Source organism: Eriocheir sinensis, chromosome 12, assembly GCF_024679095.1.
Source record: "Eriocheir sinensis breed Jianghai 21 chromosome 12, ASM2467909v1, whole genome shotgun sequence".
In the NCBI taxonomy this organism is placed as follows: domain Eukaryota; kingdom Metazoa; phylum Arthropoda; class Malacostraca; order Decapoda; family Varunidae; genus Eriocheir; species Eriocheir sinensis.
In genome coordinates this window covers 24,118,069-24,135,096 of record NC_066520.1, presented here as the reverse complement: position 1 = coordinate 24,135,096, position 17,028 = coordinate 24,118,069, and the positions used below count along the sequence as shown (strand labels likewise).

Sequence of the window (17,028 nt, the reverse complement as noted above, 5' to 3'; positions counted from 1 at the left end):
GTTTATTTTTTAACTATTTTTACTATGGTTGACCCTCTGTTTAATACATGATAGGTAGCAAAGAAGCTCGGGCCATAAGGAGTTGAGCTTTGTTATGAGATTTCGGGATTTGGGACCATTGGGGGCTTGTTTTTAGTGTGTGTGTGTGTGTGTGTAAAGGTCAGGTTAACCCATCCGCTGCAATTGGCACGGATTTCACCTTCACTGGTAGCCTGGTAACATGCACTCCCAGGTCTGTCTCTGCCTCTGTGAAGGATAGTGGAGTGTTTCCCATGTGGTATTGGTATGCTGGATATTGCCTGCCAAGGTGCATGACTTTACATTTTTCTTCATTGAATTGTAGCAGCCACTTTTTGTTCCATTCCTGTAGCTTGGCGAAGGGTCAAGCATTATCATGAAATCCCTAAAGAAAAATGCACTAAATAGATGGTTTTACTGTACTGCATAGATCCACTTATTAATTCTACTATGCCTTGTTTTTTGGGGTATTCATACTTACTGTTATGGTTCTGTTCTTTCAATATAGTACTTTTTCTTATGTTCTCAGATGTCTTAAGTTTGAGTTTTGCATGCTAGTTTTATTTCTCAGCCTTTGCTTCTTATTATATGTATGTTATTGAATGGGAAAAATGGGCTATGGCAGTATTTTTATGAGGGTAACAATATACTTCTTCTTGTGCTCTCAGATTTCTTTTTTTACTAATGAAACCATAGCTCTCACTGTATCTACCTTGCCTTGACCTTCTGTTGGCCAGGCTTTCCAAATCACACCATTAAAAAACAATAATAATAATAATAATAATAATAATAATAATAATAATAATAATAATAATAATAATAGATAAAAATGTATATGTCTGACTATGGTGTTCATGATTCGTGTGTTGGTAATGGCTGTGTGTGTTACAGGCTCAGTGGGTGGAGGGCCAAGAACACCGGGCAACTCCCTGTGTCCCCCGGCACTGTGGGGTCTCCTGCGGCACCAGTCCTCAGGGGAAAGTGCCACCTCCACCTCCACCACCCTGCACCCCCAATCCTCCACCGACAGCGAGCGCCACCAGTCCAGCCTCGATCCACAGTCCTCGTATGACAGCGTGAGTGACTACCTGACTTCAGACACTGATGACCTGGCCTGCAATGTCTCTGGGCTGTACCCTCGGGGCTGGGCAGTGTCCGGTGCCCACGTGGTGTCTGGGCAGCCGCTATCAGTCCGGGCAGCCCTGAGTCAGCTTCAGCAGCCTGGCCAGTCCTGCTCTATAGTGACCAACCCCTTAGAGGACTTGTGGCAGCAGGAGGAGGGGAAGGCAGGGAGAGCGGCAGATGATGGCTGCGTTGGCCGACAGAGCGTGGCCTGCCTCAACGGGCCGTCTTCAGGCTCTGGCCAGGTCCGTAGTAAGACTCTGCCGCGCGTAAAGAAAAGCTGTGGTCACCCCCATACCTGCCTACCCGGGAGTGTGATCTGCCAGGGGATGGGGATTCAACCGCCACATCCTGGGAAAAAAGAGCGGGATCTGGTGCGTGAGGCGGCCCAGTACTACCAGCGAGCTCTTGACGCCGCGCAGGTCCGCCGTGAGGGCCCCACGCGTGACCCGAGCTCTGCCAGTGACGATGATTTCTCCTTCAACGGGAGTCGCGATGAGGCAGTGGTGACCCAGGAGCCACTCAGATACCCCGTGCGCATCAGGAGCGAGGCAGACCTGACCCGGGCCACCAGCATCATCCGGGATAACCTCGCCAACATCATACAAAACTATCTATTCAAACCAGCCATGTCTCCTGAAAGCCAGCCCTTGGTGTCACGTCTTGCACTTGAACAGCCCACCATCAAGCTACTAGGCACGGAGGGAGCGGCTGAAGCACGTCTATCCACCAGTGGGAGCTCAGAGTCCAAGGAAGGGAGCAGCCCACCTCCTCTCGTGCTAGCCGGGGTCGGGCAGGCAAAACCGCTCTCTCTTGCCCCTCTACACAAGCCTACTCTTCAGCACCAGCCTGCACCCAAAGCCCGGGCCTCCTCCCCTGTCTCGGTCCAGCTGGCCTGCCTTCCAAGCCCATACCAGAAGCCTGAAGCAGTGACCGAGCTCCCGCATGTGACAAAGAAGGAGAAGAAGCCGTTTACTAAATCCAGCGGGAGAGCGTCGGCGCGAGGGGACAAACGCCTGACCAAGACTGAGGAGATCGTGTTGCCGCCTTTCATCAGGGGAAGCCACATTGACGTCCCCATCACCGCTGAGGAGGACCTTGTCACCCGTTCCTCGTCCTCCTCCGCCACTTCAAATCACCCCGAGAGCTTCCCCCACCATGAGCTCATCAACACCACCACCACCTCCTCTGACAGCAGGGACGAGAACACACACGATGCAGCCATGAGAAAGCAAGTGAAAGGGGTCGGGAAAGCCCAGGAAATCCTCGTCACCTCAGCCCCAGGGGTCAGGCTAGTCCCCAGACCCCAGGACTCAGACACATCCTCCGAAACAGACACCATATCATCCACCGACACAGCCGTGGATAAAAGGCCGGATATCACAGCCATGGATGCGGCGTTCAGGGCAGACCTTGAGGCAGGGAAGTCCCCAGCACCCCTCCTTGCAGCCCTAGCGTCCATCAGCCACGGCCAGACCACAGACCCTAAGATAAATGGCATCCCGGACATAGCCATGATCCCGCCCACCCCTGACACGGATACAGATTCTGGCGCCGGCACTGTCATGACCTCAGTGACCCTGGACACAGATACAGATTCAACGCCAGGGACTGTAATGACCTCCGTATCCGTGGACACAGACCGCTCCCCCACGCCCTCAGACAGAGAGACTGCCGCACCAACCCCAGACACAAAGAAAATGCAGGAAGACACAGAAGGAACCCCCATGCAGACCTCCAGAGACATGCTGGACGCTGACAAGTCTTCAGGACCCACCGGCCAAGATAAGACTGAGGCTCCAGATGGCATCATGGCAGCCCCAGGCCTTGGCAAGCAGGGTGAGGTGTGCACAAGGGTTGTGGCCCCAGGAGAGAAGGGTGAAGGGGCTGCCCGGGAGGGTGCGCGCAGCCCCGGGGCAGTGGTGACCATCGTGCACGATGGCTGCATCTCCCCCATCATGGAGAACAACGGGCTGTCCTGGAATGGGTCCTCGCCAGCCAGCGAGGGCCAGGCTGAGGCGTGCCAGCGGCCGCGCTGCCTCAAGGACACCCACAAACTCAACACCAAGTCCAGCACGGCCAGTGAGAGCTCCTTTGAGTCCCTGCCCTACAGGATGCTGACCTCCCAGCCTGAGAGCCTCACTGACGACCTGGCGGCCGCCATCGCCATTGAGCTGACGCGCCCCCCGCCGGAGACGGAGCGGCTGCGTGCGGCGCGGCTGGAGCTGATCCGCCAGGAGCGCATCCACGCCATCTCCCTCATGAGCACCGTCACCACAGACTCCGAGGAGGGCCAGGCTTGGGCCACCGCCCTGGAGCAGCAGCTGCCGGCCACCAGCCCCACAGTGGAGAACGGCGCACAGGAGACCTGGGAGAGCCCCATGGTGGACTCCGGGGTGGAGCTGGGCGGCCTGCAGGAGGCCTGCGTGGAGTACTCCAGCAAGCCCCAGCAGCCCTGCTCCCCCACCAGCCCCATGGAGTCCGCCCCAGAGTCTGGCTTCTCCAGCCTGCGGGAGACAGTGCCGGAGGGCTCGGGGCGCGGCGGCCGGGGCGGGGTGTGCCTCAGCAAGTCCAAGGACAGCCTGGACCTGACGGACGCCGACCGCTGCCCAGGCACCGACACTCTCTCCGATGACATGGAGACCCTGTCCTCCAGCGCCGGGGAGGCCACGCTGATGGAGAGCGGCCCCGTGTCCCGCCGTGCCTCCCCCAGGAATAGTGTAGGGGACTCCCAGAGTGGTGGAGGCTCACCCAAGGAGCTGGAGAGCAGTGGTGGGGGGCAGCTGGCGGAGGAGAAGGCCTCCAGGTGCCTCTCCGATGACAGCAGTGAGTACAGGATGAAGACCAGTGAGTCCCTGTCCTCGGAGGACACGGTGGTGTCCCGGCCCTCCCTGGACGACCATGGCCCAAAACACGAGTCCCAGGGCTCCCTGGAGGACCTGCTGGAGACCCCTGAGGGTGGGGCAGGGCAGCCCCCCCAGGCCCTGGCCCCAGCCAGGGAGGAGGAGCTGGAGAAGGGCATCCTGGAGGCCCTGAATGGGTATGGCTCCGTGGAGGACAGATGGGAGCCGCACTACACGTGGCCGCCGGGGCCCAGCTTCATGAGCCAGTCCCTGCACCTGTCCATCGCCGACAAGCTGCGGCTGCTGAGTGAGTCTGAGGAGGAGGCACACATCAGGACACAGGCACGGGGCATCAGGACCAAGCGGGCCATGAGTGCCACGGCCACTGCCACCACCCTGGGCCAGGCAGCCAGGGCCAGCCAGGCACACACGCACCTCAGGGTGGAGGCAGATGGTATTCCGCCCCCTGGCCCACGGCCCTCCACCACCAGGGGCTCCATGGCCCAGGCCAGGCAGACAAAGCCTCATGGCAGGAGAAGGAGTGACCAGCTGAGTCCCACGGCAGCCACCACCCACACCACTGGCCCAGCCCATTGCCAGCCCACTGAAAAGACCCACAGCAGTGCTCCAGTCCACGGCCAGGCTACTGAAAAGACCCACAGCAGTGCCCCAGTCCACAGCCAGTCCACTGAAAAGACTCCTAGCAGTGCCCCAGCCCATGGCCAGGCCACCGAAAAGACCCACAGCAGTGCCCCAGCCCATGGCCAGGCCACCGAAAAGACCCACAGCAGTGCCCCAGCCCATGGCCAGGCCACCGAAAAGACCCACAGCAGTGCCCCAGCCCATGGCCAGGCCACCAAAAAGACCCACAGCAGTGCCCCAGCCCATGGCCAGGCCACCAAAAAGACCCACAGCAGTGCCCCAGCCCATGGCCAGTCCAATGGTACCAAAACACACAGCACTGCTCCTACTCATGGTCAGTCCACCTCTTCAAAGACCCACAGCATTGCCCATGACCCTGCCCAGCCCACCACGGCCATGGCCCACAGTAGTACCCCTGACCCTGTCCCTTCTACAGCTGCCGAGACCACCAGTAGTACCCCTGACCCTGACCCTTCTACAGTTAAGACCTTCACCAGTGCCCCTTCTACAGCTGCCGAGACCATCAGTAGTACCCCTGATCCTGACCCTTCCACAGCTGCCGAGACCATCAGTAGTACCCCTGACCCTACCCCTTCTACAGCTAAGACCTACACCAATGCCCCTTCTACAGCTGTGAAAACCATCAGTAGTACCCTTTCTTCTACCCCTGTCACATCCAAGGCCCTGAGTGGTGACCCTTCCCCTACCCCTGCCACCCCCATCCCTGACCAGAGCTCCATCAAAACACACAGCCCTACCCCTGCCCCTGACTTCCCCAGCACCACAAAGCCCCCTGTCGACACCCCTACCCTTGGCCAGACAACCCAAGCAAAGGTCACCAATACCACCCCTGTTTCTGACCAACCCATGGCTACCAAGGTCGTTATTCTTGACCAACCTGTCCCAAAAAAGGTTATCATCAGTGCCCTACCCTCGAGCCAACCCGCCACTGCAAGGGTTGGTAATACTGTATCTAGTTCCGATCAACCTACCACTGTAAGGGTTGGTAATACTGTATCTGCTTCCGATCAACCTACCACTGCAAGGGTTGGTAATACTGTCTCTGCTTCCGATCAATCTACTGCTACAAGGGTTGGTAACACTGTCTCTACTTCCGATCTGCCCACCACTGCAAAGGTCATAATTAGCACCCTTCCCACACCCCAAACCACCACTACAAAGGCTATTATCACCCCTCCGTCACCCCAGCCCACCCCAGGAAAGCCCCACACCACCCCCCCAGCCATTACCCAATCCTCCCCAGACACCTGCATCCCCCACCAAGACCAAACTCCCACTGCAAAGACCTATACTAGTGGGGGCCATTCCACCCCCTCAACCATTGCCAAGACGGACAGCAATGGTCATGTCCCTCCCCCTCCTCCCCCCATCATCGCCAGCAGTAATAGCAGCTACACGTCCGGCACCATTAGCACCAATGACGCCCACAGCAGCACCACTACCAACTCAAGCAGGCCAAGTCGGCACTCGAGTAAGAGCGGAGTCTCGGATCTGGAGGACGAGGTCTTTCTCCCACCACCCGAAAACCTCATTCTGAACGGCCACACGGTTATCTACTGCCCCAGGGTGGACATGGCGAGTCAGATGGCAACCGTTTCACCCAAGGCTGCCATGGCGTTCTATGGTGCGGGTGTTGGTGGGTTTGGGGAGAGCGTACACCCTAGCCCTTCCCCCCTGCCTCATATCTTCCTCCCTGCCCAGCACATCACTCCCCCGACACCCCCGTCCTCATCCGTAGCCCCGTCACCCGCTGTCATTACCACATCATCATCATCGTCATCATCACCGTCTGTTACGGCAGGGTCATCATCGTCCTTTTCAGAGGGGGCGACGGCACCAGTGACGGCACCTACGCCAACACCAACCACGACACCGCCAGCGCCGCCAAGCCGTAAACAGCAACCGAACAATCGCCAAACTGTGGTGGTGGAGTGTGGTGACGCCCTACCACCCAAGGACATCCCTCCAGCCACCCACTTCCCGCCTACTCCAACGAGCGCAAGTCCACCTCTGCTGCACCACCACCAAATGTCAACCGCCACCACTGTCACCACTACCACCACCACCACCATAGCCACCGAAGCTCATATAACCACAGATGTGAAGAGCGGGAAACTTGTGAGGCCTTCCAAAGCATCTCACGCCACCAGAAATGAGAAAAATAAGGAAGTGCAAGATATAGAAAGTCCCACCATTGTCACAGACTCGCTGGAGGGCGCGGACGGCAAACCTCGACTACAGCGCACGCCCCACTTGGATAGAGTCGACACCAGCGCCTCCCCCACCACCAACAGATCCCCCACACCCCCGGTACACTTCCCTTTACTGGGCAGCAAGAGTGAGAGCACCTGCCTGGCCCAGAAGACCTCCCCTCCACAACTCCCACCAAAGAGAAATGGAAGGTTTGAGATCGTGAACCGAACCCTCCAAGACACGGCCGCCAGACCCGCCATGGCCAGTGCTGAAGACCTCGGCCAGACCCCAAAGGTTAGTGATAAGGCCAAGTGGGGCCGGGGGCTGAGGGATGGCCGGCGTGGGGGCAGTGAGGAGGCCCCGGCAAAGACACACTCCCCGAACCTACGAAAATACGGCAGTGAGGAGTTGTCGAGGGCCACCCCAGACAGCCAGGGCTCCTCCACCTCCAAGAGCTACCTCGATGCTGACCTGAGCTCCGTGGGGTCCTTCCAGGGTGCCGGTGGGTCCTTGGAGCTGCTGGAGGGGTGCCAGAAGGGCCGCTGGTCACCTCACACCCGCGCCTCCGTCACCACAGCCCACTCGCAGGAGCTGACACGGTGTGAGCAGGTCAGTTTGAAGTCCGAAGGCTCCCTGGATAAATTCCCACACTTTGACCAGGTCAGTGCCAGCCAGCGACCCGGTGTGCCCCGCAGGAAGGGTGTGTCCGTGGATGACTCGGGGTCTGGCCACGGCGGCGAACACATGCACCGCAGCCTGACCCTGCCCGGCTCCTTCTCCAGCCCCAGGAAGGACGAGAAAAAGAGGGACAAGGAGGAGAAGGGCAAGAAGAAGAAGAAGGAGAAGGAGGCGGTGGCCGGCGGGGAGAAGAAGTCCGCCATGATGTCACTCAAAGGTCTGCTGCGGCGGAAGTCCAAGGAGAAGGAGAAGGAGAGCACCTCCCAGGAGAAGCTGTCCTCGCCCTCACTCTTCCGGCGGCTGGAGCGGCGCAGCAAGAGTGGCAGCCCTTCGCCGCTGTCAGACTCCCGACACCCCCGCCAAGGTAACAACTCTCCCTCCAGTAGCCCCGTAGACCCCGCCCTGCGCAGCCCCGTAGTAGCCAATGGCAAAACTCGGCCTGTAATTAGCAGTCCTGTGGCCCTGCAGCAGGCAGCACCCCTGACCGCAGCCCCCGCCTCCACCACCACCACCACCGCCACCCCTGCCTCAGCACCCCCCGCTACTGCTGCCCCCAGTAGAGGCTCCGGCGTGTCCTGCTCCGACAGTGAGAGTGCCCCCAGCAGCACCCCAGCCTCCCCCCAGCGCCGGGTGTCCCTGGCCCGTTGTGGCGGCCTGGCCGGCCAACCCTCACCCCGGCTGTACAAACATGTCCTGACGCGCAACCTGTCCAGCAGCCAGGAGTCCCTAGACAGCTCCATCCTGTCCTCGGCCCAGTCCTCACCCCAGTCCTCGCCCCACGGCTCACCCCAGCGCTGTGTTATACCCCAGTCCGCCTCCTCCCTCAGCCTGCCCGCCGGCCGGGAGCACAGCCCCCCGGCCCCCGTCATGGGCACACGGGCCCTCCGGGGGTCCAGCAGCAGCTTCTCCGTCACCATTGGGTTCAGGCCGCGGGTGGAGCGCCGGCGGGGGCAGCGCACGGTGAGCGAGGGCGCCGACCTCAACCGCGTGAGCCTGTCCCCCGGCCCTCGGCGCGGCACCGGCGAGGGCTCCCGCGTGCTGACCCAGCTGGGCAAGCGCTCCTCCTCCATGGAGATCTTGGTGTGCGGCAAGATCCGGGAGCACTGCCCAGAGCCCGGCGGCTCCCCCGGCGGCCCCCCCGGCGGCCCCCGCATGCCCTTCTCCCGGGAGGGCAGCTTCCGCCTGCACCGGGAGATCTCAGTGGAGACGCTCTTTGAGGTGCCGGAGGGGGCGAGGGCTGGTGGCTCCTCGGAGGACTACCGCCGCTACCTGGACCGTGTGCAGGCAGCGCGGCACGGCTCCTCCAGCAGCCTGGTCGAGGAGCCCCGCCCCGCCCCCGAGGCCACGCCCCGCCACCGCCCCAGGAAGTATAGTGTCCCTCAAGGCATGCATCTTTCAGGCATGAGGGAGGCGGCCATGTCCAACCCAAACCTGCAGCGGGCCGGCTCCCCCCTGGTGCGCGGGATGACCCACAGCTCAACCTTCTCTGCCAGCCCCCTGCGACGCCCGACCTCCGCCACACCGGCCTTCTCGCCGGCCAAGCGCAGCCTGTCCTCCGCAGGTGAGTAACATGTAACACCAGTTCCGAGGCCCTTCCCTGTGTGCCTTCCCTGCCTCTTCCTCCTCCTCCTCCTCCTCCTCCTCCTCTTCCTTCCTTGTCACATGCACTAGGGGTTCACACACACTAAAAAAAGAAAAGAAAAAAAGACTAGTGACAAATTAATAAAAAGTAAAGGTTGTTGTGGTGTGCGAGTGTGTGTGTGGTTGTGTCTACAGGCGGCGGATCCCAGGGCAATGAGCTGGGCGGCGGCGGAGGAGGAGGAGTGCCGTTGATGCGAGTGGATGAGGAGGGCCCCGCCAGGAAGAACCTCGACGCCTCCACGGACAAGCCGCCAAACATCCTGGTGTATGCCGCCAACAACGCTGAGTACTATGTCAAGGTGCAGCAGACTATCGCCCTCTGTGTCAACCCAGACAGGTGAGGCCAGGCCCGTTGAAAGGAGGAGGAGGAGGAGGAGGAGGAGGTCTGGTTATGTCTCTCTCTCTCTCTCTGTTTCTGTCCCATTCTTTTCCTTCTCCTCCTCCTCCTCCTTCTCCTTCTTTTCCTTCTCTTCCTCCTCCTCCTCCTCCTTCTTTTCCTTCTCTTCCTCCTCCTCCTTCTCCTCCTCCTCTTCTTCCTTATGGCATAAATCAACGAAGAATGACCCCACTTTGCTGTATAGGAAATCCCAATAGTAAGGAAGGATATATGAGTTTTCTGAGTCAAGACCTATAGTGTTTGTTTTGGTTTTGTTAGGGTATCTTCAAACACATGATAGCCAGCACCTTATGGTATAAATCAACGAAGAATGACCACTTTCTTGCATAGAAAGTCTCATTAGTAAGGAAGCATATATGAATAATCTGAGTCAAGACCTATAGTGTTTGTTTTGGTTTTGTTAGGTCATGTTAGGTTAAGTTTAAGGTATCTTTAAACACATGATAGCCAGCACCTTATGGTATAAATCAACAAAGAATGACCTCACTTTGCTGTATAGAAAGTCTCATTAGTAAGGAAGCATTTATGAATTATCTGAGTCAAGACCTATAGTGTTTGTTTTGGTTTTGTTAGGTCATGTTAGGTTAAGTTTAAGGTATCTTTAAACACATGATAGCCAGCACCTTATGGTATAAATCAACAAAGAATGACCACTTTCTTGCATAGAAAGTCTCATTAGTAAGGAAGCATATATGAATAATCTGAGTCAAGACCTATAGTGTTTGTTTTGGTTTTGTTAGGTCATGTTAGGTTAAGTTTAGGGTATCTTCAGACACATGATACCCAGCACCTTATGGTATAAATCAACAAAGAATGACCTCACTTTGCTGTTTAAAAAGTCCCATTAGTAAGGAAGGATATTTGAGTTTTCTGAGTCAAGACCTAGAGTGTTTGTTTTGGTTTTGTTAGGGTATGTTAGGTTAAGTTTAAGGTATCTTCAAACACATGATAGCCAGCACCTTATGGCATAAATCAACAAAGAATGACCTCACTTTGTCGTATAGAAAGTCTCATTAGTAAGGAAGCATTTATGAATTTTCTGAGTCAAGACGTATAGTGTTTGTTTTGGTTTTGTTAGGTCATGTTAGGTTAAGTTTAGGGTGTCTTCAAACACATGATAGCCAGCACCTTATGGCATAAATCAACAAAGAATGACATCATTTTGTTGTATAGAAAGTCTCATTAGTAAGGAAGCATATAAGATTTTTTATCTGAGTCAGGACCTATAGTGTTTGTTATGGTTTTGTTAGGCCATGCTAGATTGAGCTTAGGGTATCCTCAAGCACATGATACCCAGCACCTTATGGTATAATTAAAAAAAGAATGACCTCACTTTGTTGTATATAAAGTCCCATTTGTAAGGAAGCATATATGAATTTTCTGAGCCAAGACATAGTGTTTGTTTTGGTTTTGTTAGGTCATGTTTGGTTAAGATATGAATTTTCTGAGGCAAGGCACCATTCCACTAGTATTGAGTCCACAGGTAACACAGGTAACACAGGTTCTGCTCCCCACAGGTACATCATCTACCACCTGACGGATGAGCTGGCCTTCAAGTCCCCATGGAGCGGCAGCACGACTCTCCTTGTGGTGTGTGGCGACGTCCCGGCCCATATCTCTACAGTCTTCATCAGGTTAGGGCTTGCTGTGTTCTGCTCGTATGTGCTTCCACGTTTCTGATTCTGTCTCTGTCTCTGTGTTTCTGTTCCAATCTTTTCCTTCCTTCTCCTCCTCCTTCTCCTCCTCCTCCTCCTCCTCTTCTCCCTCCTCCTCCTCCTCCTCTTCTCCCTCCTCCTCCTTCTGCTTCCGTTCCTGTAAAAATCAATCAATAAATAAAATTATAAGAAGTACAAATGAGCTGAGCCTTGTATTATGTATTGACAAGTCTATGTTTATTTATTTTATCATTTATTTTTATTATTTTATTTATTTACATTTGTCTCCCTTCTGCAGGTATCTTCTGAAGGGCGGGAGGGTGCTGTCGGTTTGCTCGGACTTCCTCAACATGGCCGTCCCCCTCTTCGGTAAGTCCTGCTCCTCCTCCTCCTTCCTTCCTTCCTTCCCTCCTTCGGTTGTCTTTAAACCTCCATTATCTTGTTTGTTCAACTTCTAATTTATTTCTTCTTGCCTTGACTTAACTTTGACCGGGAAGATTTTGGGCTAGGTTAAGTTTAGGGTATCCTCAGACACATGATAGCCAGCACCTCATGGTATAAATCAACAAGGAGTGACCTCACTTTGTTGTATAGAAAGTCTCATTAGTAAGGAAGCATATATGAACTTTCTGAGTCAGGACCTATAGTGTTTGTTTTGGTTTTATTAGGTTAGGGTGTCTTCAAACACATGATAGCCAGCACCTCATGGTATAAATGAACAAAGAATGACCTCACTTTGTTGCATAGAAAGTCTCATTAGTAAGGATGCATATATGAATTTTCTACACCAAGACCTGTAGTAACTGTTTGGGATTTTGCAAGGTTACATTAGGTTAAGTTTAGGGTATCTTCAAGCACATGATAGCCAGCCCTTCATGGTATAAATCAACAAAGAATGACCTCACTTTGTTGTATAGAAAGTCTCATTAATAAGGAAGCATATATGAACTTTCTGAGTCAAGACCTATAGTGTTTGTTTTGGTTTTATTAGGTTATGTAAGGTTAAGTTTAGGGTATCTTCAAACACATGATAGCCAGCCCCTCATGGTATAAATCAACAAAGAATGACCTCACTTTGTTGTATAGAAAGTCTCATTAGTAAGGAAGATTATATGAACTTTTTGAGTCATGACCTATAGTGTTTGTTTTGGTTTTATTAGGTTATGTTAGGTTAAGTTTAGGGTATCCTCAAAGACATGATAGCCAGCCCCTCATGGTATAAATCAACAAGGAGTGACCTCACTTTGTTGTATAGAAAGTCTCATTAGTAAGGAAGCATATATGAACTTTCTGAGTCAAGACCTGTAGTGTTTGTTATGGTTTTATCAGGTTATGTTGGGTTAAGTTTAGGGTATCTGGCAGCTCCCCTCCCCTGGCTGACTGTCTTTCTGGATGAGGCTGTGAATGAGTTTTGCTTTTTCTTCATCCTTGCTAGTGAATGTCATGTCTCTCTTAGCCTCCAGCCAGTCAGATTTTGGGGTATTCATTTTACAAGCTCTTTCGACCTCTCATTTCAACCTTTTCGAGAGGAACAGTGATGAACCGGGTCTTTAATCTATCTGTTTATCCATCTATCTATTTATTTTGCCCTTGAGCTGCTTTCCTTACTGTTGAAAAAGATCTACGGTGCATTTTATTTTTGCTAATTTTCGCCTCCTTTGGGATGTTTAGGAAATGGCCACATGTTGAAAGGTCTTGGTTCAGTAAGAGTTTCGGTTATTACGCAGTTCAGTGTCATGTTTTGGGTTTGAGAGTTCATTGATATTTCCTGATTTTCGTCTCTATTTCATTCTTGTAACTCTTTCCCGCAGTCTTGTTTATGCAGTTCAATGTGAAGTTTTGGGTTCGAGAATTCATTGATATTTCCTGATTTTCGTCTCTCTATTTCATTCTTGTAACTCTTTTTCCCGTAGTCTTGTTTATGCAGTTCAATGTGAAGTTTAGGGTTCGAGAATTCATCGATATTTCTGGATTTATCTCTATTTCATCCCCATCTTGTAACTCCTTTTCCCGTGGTCTTGTTTATGCAGTTCAGTGTCATGTTTTGGGTTCGGGAATTCATTGATATTTTCTGATTTTCGTCTCTCTATCATTCTTGTAACTCTTTTCCCCTTGTATTGTTTATGCCGTTCAATGTCTTGCGTTGGTCGGAATTTCACTGATATTCACTTCATTCCTATTTGTAACACTTATTATTTTCCTTCCACCATTAGGCAACTCTTCCTATATCTCTTTCCCTTATTAAACGTTCATTCTGTGCTTCCTATCATGACTTGTCCCCCTTCTTTGACCTCTCCCGTTTTCTTATGCAAGAGTAAGGTAGTATGCAGGCCGCCCTCCTTCTACCAAGAGAGGGAGGGAGGCACTGACTGACTGTTATGTGTTGTCCCCACCCGGCCTGGCTGTCCTTCCCCTCTGTCCAGGCTCACAAATGTCCTTTTTTTCATAGTATAGTCTATCTCTCAACAGGATAAACAAGTGCCATCTATTTTTACCCTAGAGCGATGATAAAAACTCGTAAATACTAAACCCATCTTGCCACAGTATAACTTTTTAACTCTCTCTCTCTCCTCTCTCCTCTCTCTCTCCCCCTCTCCCTCTCTTGTCCGTTTTCTGTGTTTGTTGTTTTTTTCTTAGCTTTCGAGCTGCCCTGGACTTCTAGCCTTGTAGCCTCAGGTATTTGCTCTTTCGATGTTGGTTCTGCCCTCACCGACACACGCCATTGATGAGTGTAGCATAGAGCATCACTATACACTGCTGCTTGACTGCTTATATGCCTGTGCACCTGCTTCTCTTACCTCTCTCCTGCTTGTCGGTCCTTCCTGCTTCCCCTCCTCACCTGCCTGGGTCACTCGCACCTTCTCAAAAAGTCCCTGAAAGTTGGAGCTACGAACACCTCATGACTCTGGGTGTTCAAATGCATTCAGTTTCCCTTTTATCAATCAGTAACTATTCTATTCAAGTGTGCTAAAAGTCCCTCAAAATTGGAGCCCATAACATCCAATGATTCTGATTGTTCAAATGCATTCAGTTTCCCTTTTATCAATCAGTAACTATTCTATTCAAGTGTGCCAAAGGTCCCTCAAAATTGGAACCCATAACACCCGATGATTCTGGGTGTTCAAGTGCCTGCATTTCCCTTCTATCAACCTGTAACTATTCTATTTAAGTGTGCCAAAGGTCCCTCAAAATTGGAACCCATAACACCCGATGATTCTGGGTGTTCAAGTGCCTGCGTTTCCCTTCTATCAACCAGTAACTATTCTATTTAAGTGTGCTAAAAGTCCCTCAAAATTGGAGCCCATAACACCCGATGATTCTGGGTGTTCAAGTGTCTGCATTTTCCTTCTATCAACCAGTAACTATTCTATTTAAGTGTGCTAAAAGTCCCTCAAAATTGGAGCCCATAACACCCGATGATTCTTGGTGTTCAGGTGCCTGCGTTTCCCTTCTATCAACCAGTAACTATTCCATTTAAATGTCCCATAGTTGACGATTTGGCCCGTTGGATATTTAGATTAAGATTGTGTTTGATAATGAGTGCACTAAATTATATGTGTTAATCTGTATCTTACTCCCATTGATGTTATTGTAAATCGTTGCCAATGGTTTGCATTCTAAAAGTACCGTAAGTCTAACCTAAGTCAAGAAATTGCAAAAACTTGGTTCATATCATTCCCTTGTGTTGCTAAGTCTACCCTTCCTACAGACCTCTATCCCCTGGCAATCAATTTTAAAAGCACCAGTATTGAATCTAACCCAAGTAAACAGTTCTCATAGCACTAATAAGTATCCTAACCCAAGTAAAGAAACCACAAGAATGATTAAGCCTCAGATCACACCATGCCCTTATACTATCACAACGGCCCTTCCCATGGCATTTCCGAGTTCCCAAGTGCCGCACACAAGTCGCTCTCTCACACGGCCTCATAGGTGAAGCAACAGTAGCTTCGTTGCTCCCTCACATGCACCCCAGGGCTATATGAAAGGCAGGGAGGGGGACAGCTGCCTTCAATGACCCTCTGACACTAGCCTTGTACTGGTAGAGGATAGCTGGTGACCTGTGTGTGTAATTTTATGACCCTAGAATTAGTGTGGCCAAGCTTATGTGCAGTGAGCGTGTGAGAACATTGATGATAACCTGATTCATCTCTCGTTTGGCCTTTAGAAAGTTACTATAGACTGGATATGTGTAGTTAGGTAAGATTAGGAAAGGAAAAAATGATAGTAAGGGTTGCAGTCTTAACTCAGTGGCTATTGTGTGTGTAAAACCATCAATGAGAACTGATTCATCTCCTTTTTGGCCTCTAGAAAGTCACTTACTGTAGACTGGAAAAGTGTGTCAGTTATGGAAGATTAGGAAAGGAGAAAGAGGGTAGTAAATGGCGCTCTCTTAACCCAGTGCCTATAGTGTGAGCTGTTAGTATACACATAGACAGAGTGCGTTTGTCAATGTGTATATACCTATGCAGTTAAACCCTAGTGAAAAATGAAGGGTTAAAGTTAGGGTCGCTCTCTTAACCCAGTGCCAATAGTGTGAGCTGTTAGTATACACATAGACAGAGTGCGTTTGTCAATGTGTATATACCTATGCAGTTCCCCCTATAGCCAGCCATTGCCAGACACCCTATACTGCACCTACTGTCTTAGGATCTCACTCATGCCACTAGGGATCATTTTAGGTAGATGAAAAATGTCTCTGTCCCTTACGCTTCCTTCTCCTGAAACCTCATATATATAATGGCCATTCTTTCACATCCAGGACCCCAGATAGTTAGTGTTGGGGACCATGCCTAGTGAGTGCCTATTAGAACACACACTAGCTAGCATTAGGTCATTGAAAGTCAGCTCTGCACATGTATATTTATTGAAGGTATGATGGACTTGTAAATATATAGAGAGAAAAACTTTTATTAGAGTGCACATGTATATTTATTTTTATTTATTGAAGGTATGATGGACTTGTAAATATATAGAGAGAAAAACTTTTATTAGAGTGCTTACTAGAACACACACTCTAGCTAGCATTAGGGCATTAAAATTCACCTACGCACATGTATATTTATTTTTATTTATTGAAGGTATGATGGACTTGTAAATATATAGAGAGAAAAACCTTTATTAGAGTGCTTACTAGAACACACACTCTAGCTAGCATTAGGGCATTAAAATTCACCTATGCACATGTATATTTATTTTTATTTATTGAAGGTATGATGGACTTGTATTTATATATAGAGAAAAACCTTTATTAGAGTGCTTATTAGAACACACACTAGCTAGCATTAGGGCATTAAAATTCACCTATGCACATGTACGTATATTTATTGAAGATATGATGGACTTGTAAATATATAGAGGAAAACCTTTGTTAGAGTGCCTATTAGAACACAGTCTAGCATTAGGGCATTAAAATTCACTTATGCACATGTATATATATTTTATTTATGTAAGGTATGGTGTGTACTTCTCAATATATAGAGAAAAAAAACTTTATTATTAGAGTGAATGGTAGGGGATAAGTTGCCATGGTTAATGCTAATATGACTTACTGGAAGGGTTTGTACAAGTTGCCTGATATACCATACAGTTGACAAGACTTACATAGTGGTGCGAGGGAAGGGCCGTAACTTATTAGAAGGTTGCCTAACTTAAACCAACTTTGAAAAAAATGCTATTGGTGACCCTTACAATAGAGAAGACTCAGTTAGTGATGTAAGAATGACCCATAACTTAAAAAATCTACTATTGGTAAAGTTTACATTACACAAGACTTAGTAAGGGGTGTAAGGGAAGGGCCATTAGGGATGTAAGGGAA

General features: G+C 51.0%; 1 protein-coding gene across 6 annotated transcripts in view; it reads left to right on the top strand.

The window, feature by feature from the left end:
* Nucleotides 1–17,028, top strand: part of LOC126997705 (mucin-5AC-like) — a 31,539-nt gene that overhangs the window by 7,998 nt on the left and 6,513 nt on the right. For 3 of the 6 annotated variants that reach the window (XM_050858943.1, XM_050858941.1, XM_050858942.1), the window contains exons 6-10: nucleotides 910–9,078; nucleotides 9,294–9,495; nucleotides 11,073–11,189; nucleotides 11,509–11,579; nucleotides 13,848–13,886. In XM_050858943.1, the coding sequence (XP_050714900.1) occupies nucleotides 910–9,078; nucleotides 9,294–9,495; nucleotides 11,073–11,189; nucleotides 11,509–11,579; nucleotides 13,848–13,886 (8,598 nt within the window). The remainder of the gene's footprint in view (nucleotides 1–909; nucleotides 9,079–9,293; nucleotides 9,496–11,072; nucleotides 11,190–11,508; nucleotides 11,580–13,847; nucleotides 13,887–17,028) is intronic. The other 3 variants (XM_050858946.1, XM_050858945.1, XM_050858944.1) reach the window with 3 other exon arrangements.